Source organism: Lutzomyia longipalpis, chromosome 1 (genome assembly GCF_024334085.1).
Source record: "Lutzomyia longipalpis isolate SR_M1_2022 chromosome 1, ASM2433408v1".
Taxonomy (NCBI): Eukaryota; Metazoa; Arthropoda; class Insecta; order Diptera; family Psychodidae; genus Lutzomyia; species Lutzomyia longipalpis.
In genome coordinates this window covers 26381009-26387229 of record NC_074707.1, presented here as the reverse complement: position 1 = coordinate 26387229, position 6221 = coordinate 26381009, and the positions used below count along the sequence as shown (strand labels likewise).

General features: G+C 39.3%; 4 protein-coding genes across 6 annotated transcripts in view; 2 read left to right on the top strand and 2 right to left on the bottom strand.

The window, feature by feature from the left end:
- LOC129797536 (REST corepressor) overlaps positions 1-6221 on the bottom strand; it is a 303631-nt gene that overhangs the window by 160697 nt on the left and 136713 nt on the right. The gene's annotated exons all lie outside the window — the stretch shown is intronic.
- LOC129797671 (39S ribosomal protein L2, mitochondrial) lies at positions 8-1073 on the top strand. Its single transcript, XM_055840459.1, has 2 exons — positions 8-861; positions 924-1073. Exons 1-2 carry the CDS (start codon positions 30-32, stop codon positions 1031-1033), a joined length of 942 nt encoding a protein of 313 aa, XP_055696434.1. The 5' UTR covers positions 8-29; the 3' UTR covers positions 1034-1073.
- LOC129797455 (lon protease homolog, mitochondrial) lies at positions 1061-4421 on the bottom strand. 2 transcript variants are annotated; one of them, XM_055840036.1, is made up of 4 exons: positions 3683-4421; positions 3145-3623; positions 1886-3001; positions 1061-1805 (listed from the first exon to the last, which is right to left on the bottom strand). In XM_055840036.1, exons 1-4 carry the CDS (start codon positions 4341-4343, stop codon positions 1119-1121), a joined length of 2943 nt encoding a protein of 980 aa, XP_055696011.1. In that variant the 5' UTR covers positions 4344-4421; the 3' UTR covers positions 1061-1118. The 2 variants fall into 2 exon arrangements, with proteins under 2 accessions (XP_055696011.1, XP_055696012.1); XM_055840037.1 differs by having other exon boundaries at positions 3145-3575.
- Positions 4411-6173, top strand: LOC129797746 (gamma-glutamylcyclotransferase-like). Of its 2 annotated transcripts, XM_055840581.1 has the most exons (3): positions 4411-5089; positions 5276-5410; positions 5513-6173. In XM_055840581.1, the coding sequence occupies exons 2-3, from the start codon at positions 5288-5290 to the stop codon at positions 5963-5965; spliced, it is 576 nt and encodes a 191-aa protein (XP_055696556.1). In that variant the 5' UTR covers positions 4411-5089; positions 5276-5287; the 3' UTR covers positions 5966-6173. The 2 variants fall into 2 exon arrangements, with proteins under 2 accessions (XP_055696556.1, XP_055696557.1); XM_055840582.1 differs by lacking the exon at positions 4411-5089 and having other exon boundaries at positions 5108-5410.

Below are 6221 nucleotides of genomic sequence, written 5' to 3'. Positions count from 1 at the left end.
TCCATCCAGAGGTGAGGTTATAATCTAAAATGTCCAGTTTGTCTCTTATTTTTCGGGGATTGCAACTCTCCTGTAGGGCAGCAAAAACTCCAAATGTATTCCAGGTGCGTGAGAAATTCCTGTGGAACATTAATCTACCGAAACCTGGAAAGGGAAAAGCGTTCCGTAGGATTGTTCATTACCCGGAAGAATATACGGTAAAACCCTTAGAAGTAACCAACTTGGCAGGAAGAGATCCCATTACGGGACGAGTTGTTGCCAAAGGTATTGGCGGTGGAATAAAACACAAGTATCATTGGATAAAATGGGAACGAGATGGACCATTAGAAGGGGCGCCACAGGTTGAAAAAGTTCTCGATGTTCTATTCGATGGCTGCCGGACCGCCAAGGTAGCCCTAGTGGGGGTAGGAGATGAATTAAAGTATATTCTTGCTACGGAGAACATGAAACCCGGAGATATAATCAAGACTTCAAGGGTTATTCCAAGGATACCCGTCAGAGCAAACGAGGGAGATGCTTACCCATTGGGTGCCTTGCCTCTGCACACCCAAGTTCATTGTGTGGAAAAATATCCAGGCATGCCGTGTCATCTAATTCATGCAGCAGGAACCTTTGGAACGATTGTGCGGAAATTTGATGATCATGTCGTGGTGCAGATGCCATCAAAGCGCGAATTGGCCTTTAAGCAAACCTGTATGGCCACTGTGGGAAGAGTTTCGAATGTCAATCACAACAAGGAACATGTTGGATCAGCACAGAGGAAGCGAGAGCTAGGTTACCGACCCCGATCTGGATTATGGCATCGTAAAGATGGTAGACACGGCAGAAAAATACGCCCACTTCCGCCTATGAGAATAATTGGTAATTTTTCTGTGAGAAATTAATGATTTCAGTAATATACTAACTTTATATTACGTCCGTAGGATCTCCCAAGCCCAGTGATCCACCATTAATACGTCTTACATTGCCCAACATGAATATGAAGAGAGAAAGCCGGAACCGCCCGAATGGGCACGTTAGCATCCATGGATGAAAAGGTAAAATAAAATCTTCGTTCAAGTAGTAGTTAAGAACACTGTTCATTTATTGCCAACCAAACACCTATTGCAAATATGTAGTTACTGAGCAAAAGCGATCTTAAATACTTCTTCGTATTTGCTGACAAAATGAATATCCAAACCTTCTTTGATGTAATCTGGAAGTTCCGTGAAATCCTTCTTATTTTCATCCGGAAGAATTATACAAGTTACTCCGGTTCTCTTAGCTGCAATTATTTTCTCTTTAATACCTCCAACGGGAAGGACTTTACCCGTGAGAGAGACCTCCCCTGTCATTGCAATATCCTCCCGAACTGGGCGATTGAGGGCAAGAGAAAGAAGAGCAGTGGTAATTGTGATTCCTGCACTAGGGCCATCTTTGGGTGTTGCTCCTTCTGGTACGTGTAAGTGTATGTGTTCCGTTTCCAGGAAAGTGTTTGTCTTATCATTTTTATACACGTAGTTTCTGGCTACAGTGAGAGCAATTCTAGCAGATTCCTTCATCACATCACCCAAATGTCCCGTTAACTGAAGTGTTCCATCACCAGTATTCCCCTTTTCTTTAGACTTCTCCGCATTCTCTATGTACTTCCTCTTTGCCGTCTCTATGTACAAGGTAGAACCTCCCATTGCTGTCCATGCAAGACCCATTACAACTCCCGGTGGTGTGTCTTTATACATGCGATCCTGAACAAAAATGGGCTTTCCCACGTACGTCGGTAAGCTGTCCTCTGTCACATCACAGTGCTCAGATTCTTTTCGTACAACCTAAAATTCACATAGCTTCTTGTAAACAAAGAACTCACCAAATCTGTCCATAAATTAAAAAAAAAAAGATGTAAACTTACCTTGTAAGCAACTTTCCGAATGATCTTTTCAATGTGCTTTTGAAGGTTCCTCACACCAGATTCACGGCAATAATTTTTCACGAGCTTTAGCAGTGATTCATCACGAATGACGATATGGTCCTCTTTAAGGCCACTCTCTGACATAGCTTGGGGAATCAGGTATTGCTTGGCAATGGCTAACTTCTCCTCAGCCACATATCCAGACATTTCAATCATTTCCATACGATCTCTCAGTGGCTCAGGGATCGTGTCCAGCACATTGGCTGTGCATATGAACAAAACATGTGATAAATCCACGGGTACGTCAATGTAATGATCTAGGAAGTTCTTATTCTGCTCTTTATCGAGTAATTCCAACAGTGCCGCTTGCGGATCTCCTTGATATCCCCGGCCGATTTTGTCGACCTCATCGATCAAAACGAGTGGGTTTTCGGTCTGCGTCTTCTTTAGGCACTGAATCAATTTCCCAGGCATAGCCCCCACATATGTTCTTCTGTGTCCCTTAATTTCCGCCACATCTGTCATTCCACCAACGCTAAATCTAAAGTACTCCCTATTCAATGCCCGTGCAATAGAACGAGCTATGCTCGTTTTTCCAACCCCCGGTGGCCCATGGAAGCAAAGAATTTTCCCCTGTGTAGATCCTCGAAGTTGACTAACAGCAATAAATTCCAAAATCCTTTTCTTAATATCATCCATTCCGTAGTGATCCGCATCAAGAATTTGTGTTGCACGATCGAGATCAAGATTCTCCTCACTCATTACACCCCATGGTAGAGATGTGAGCCAGTCAAGGTAATTGCGTGTTACGTTAAATTCCGTGCTGTGACCCTCAAGGAAGTTGAGTTTGTTAAGCTCTTCTTCAATTACAGCCGAAACAGCCGGAGGTACAACCTTTTCCTTGATTCTCTCACGATATTTCTCCCCAATTGCATCCTTATCATCCTTCTCAATGCCCAATTCCTTTTTTATAACTTTAAGTTGTTCCTGCAGAATGTACTTTCGATGTTGCTCTTTCACCTTTTGCTCTACCTCACGCCCAATCTTCTGCTGCAGCTTTGACAGCTCCAACTCCTTCTTCAGCAGTGATAGAGACAAAAGGAGCCTTTTTGGAATCTAAAAAAAATATAAATGATGCCACTACTTAATAACTTATTGTTAATAACTTAACTTATTGTTAGAGCAATTATAGTTTTCATGCAATTAAAACAAAGGCACCTATAGGTAAAAACAACAATAAAAGATTCGAAGTAACTTACGTCCATTTCTTCCAAGATTGCTTGAAGCTCAGGGGAATCCGCAGCAGAGAGGGAAGCCCCCAAGTCACATAGATAGATAGGATTATCTACAACTCGTTGATTTTGGTGCAGCATCTGTTGGAGGCTTTCTCGATAAAGAGGGTTCATTGTGATAATGTCACGAATGGTTTTAATAACTTCTTGTGTTAGGGCTTTGACCTCTTCAGTTTGCTTGAAGGCTTCCTGCTTAATATTCTCAACCTCAACCATAAGCACAGGCTGCTTTTCTCCCTCAACCAATGGGCGTCTCTTGGATTCCTTTACCTTCTCCATCTCCTCTAGTGTTTTGGCTTCGACATCTGATGGGGAATCATTATTGGCATTGCGTACTTGCTTTATAAGTCGCTGCACCCGATGCTTTCGTCTCCTCTTTTCAGCATCCGTCTCTTCAGCTGTCACGTTCATTTTCACATTAAACATGGGAAAATTGAGTTTCATTGCTGAATACAAAGGGTAAACTTTGTAGTCAGCCAGCATGACCTTAGATACAGTGCCTTACCTTTAGGTTGCGGTGGATCCAAATCCTCAAACAATTGCCCCACTATCTTTATACGTCGATGTGCCGTCACAACGAGCCTTAATTTATCACCCAAATCCTGCATTTCTTGAATTTGCGCAAACGTCCCCACATTGTAGATGTCGGAGAGATTTTCAACCACCTCGTTTTCATTGTCATCGTTACGTTTGAGAAAAACTCCCGCATATGGCTGATTGAGCCTTACCTTTCGCCTTATAATGTCAATAAGGAGAGGATTTGTAACCTCAATGATTTTCATGAAACGCGGAAATACGGGATTTCTTCGTGTTGCAATAACTGGTAAGTGTGGCCATACTTCTGGAATTGCAACAGTTGCCGGTAAATGCGTCGATAGGATGTCTTCAGGTACTTCCTCAGGTGGGTCATCTGAATCTGAGTCAGCCGCTCTGTTTGTACAGAATCTCCTATAAATTGTGATTATACTTGGATTTTCTTCAATTTTGTGGAGATTGTGACTCAAGGTCCAATTCTGGAAGTTTCTCTCAGTTCTCCCAAAGACAGATGTTGAGGTTACATTCCACAATGAAGATGTTCTTAAATTATTTTTTCCATATAAACATATTCTTGTGCTGTAGATCGTTGATATTAGAGCACGACGAGACACTCCGCTTAAAAAATTCATTTTTAGTTAATAATTTTAAGCGTAAATAAACTTTCTTGGAAATGCAATATCAACAAAATTTAAGGTTTTATCGAACTCGAAATAATCCCGACTGACCCATAACCATAAACCATAACATTCCATAACATACTATTGGAAAGCAGAGAAATCAGTGATCCTTTTAATTCTAAATTAACGACATTGCATCATATTCCTATTAGATAAAAAGTTCTTTGTGAAGTTTTTTGCGAAATTCTTAGTTGATATATTTTTTTCTAAAATAAAAGAACGCCAATTAATCATTTACACTTAGGTAGTATAAATAAAAAATTTTATACTACTTTTCTCATCGCCAGCCGGGTTTCATAAACACCTGTTTCGTTTTCGAAATCATATGTTTTTATTGTAAAAAATTATATATAAATTTTTTTTTAATTAGTAAAATTTCAAAAAATGTATTAAGGGTAAAAATTAAACTTAAACATAAAAGTGTGAATCTAAATGAATAATATTTTGTTGTTTTTCTATATATAAAATGCAAATGTGATGTGATATGATTCATGACGATTAAACTTTTCTGTTTATATCAAGGAAGTCAATTTAATGAACTGTAGTCGTCATTCTGTAATCTTTTGACTCCGGTCAGACGTACTATTTACGTTCTCGCCGTCGCTGGCAGAGTCGCTTCTAGAAAAAAAAACGCGAGTTTAGTAAAAAAAAAAATCAATTGAGTGATATCACAGAATTGGAGCTTCTGATGCGACAGAGTAAGTACCATTTAATTATTTGCGCGCTTTAATTCATTGAAAAAAGTCACGAGAGAAGACTCCCCAGAAAATATTTAGATTTTATTTTGGCCAATAATATTGCTTATCATTCATAGAATTTTTGTGATTTTAAGGCTCAAGATGTTAAAGGTAAATTATATGTTTGTGGTGTGGGTCATTTTGCAGGCTGTTTTTGATATGACGCTGCCGGAAGTAATTGGGAATAAATTCCTCTACTTTGCATATGGAAGCAATCTTCTTGCCAAAAGGATTCATATAAAAAATCCAACCGCTGTGCGGAAATGCATTGGGAAGTTAAAAGTGAGTTTTATTAGTTATGACTTAATTTCATTTTTTGTTTGAGTATATGTACTTACTTTTATGTACAAGGCATAACTATACACAATGCAATTTTTTTCACAGAACCATAGACTCGATTTTTTTTACTATGCAACCAGATGGGGCGGAGCACCATCTACTGTAGTCCCAGCGCAAGGAGAGAATGTCTGGGGTGCAATATGGGAAATTGATATGGAAAATTTGGACAGCTTAGATAAGCAAGAAGGTGTCCACAGGGGTGTATACCAGCCATTGAGCTTGCCAATTGAAACTCCCCGTGGGGAGACACTCATCTGCCGAGTGTACCAACTCGTTAATAACCCTGATGATTTTCCCACAAAAAATGGCGTGATGCTGGATGAGAGAAAACCTTCCTACTCCTACATTCAAGTTCTTATAAATGGTGCCATTGAAAGTGGTCTACCAGAGTATTATGTGGAATTCCTGAAATCTGTTGAGCACAATGGAAATCTCGGGAAACCTGAACTTATATCGAGTCTCAATCTAAATCTCACACAAAACATCAAAAGTGACTGAGTAATGATTATGAAAAAAAAACAGTGAAAAGTGCACCATCATCTTATTTTTAATTTTTCTATCAACAACCGTGAAATTATAATTATCACTCACAATTTTTTTCTATATCTCGACAGGGACCTTATCTTTCTGTATTTATAAAATACATAAAACACAGACAGAATGTAAAACAAGGAAAATACATTAAGTATTAATCACACAAAAGAAAGTCTGTAATCAAAGTTATTTTGTTCAAGACAGCGTAAATACAGAACAT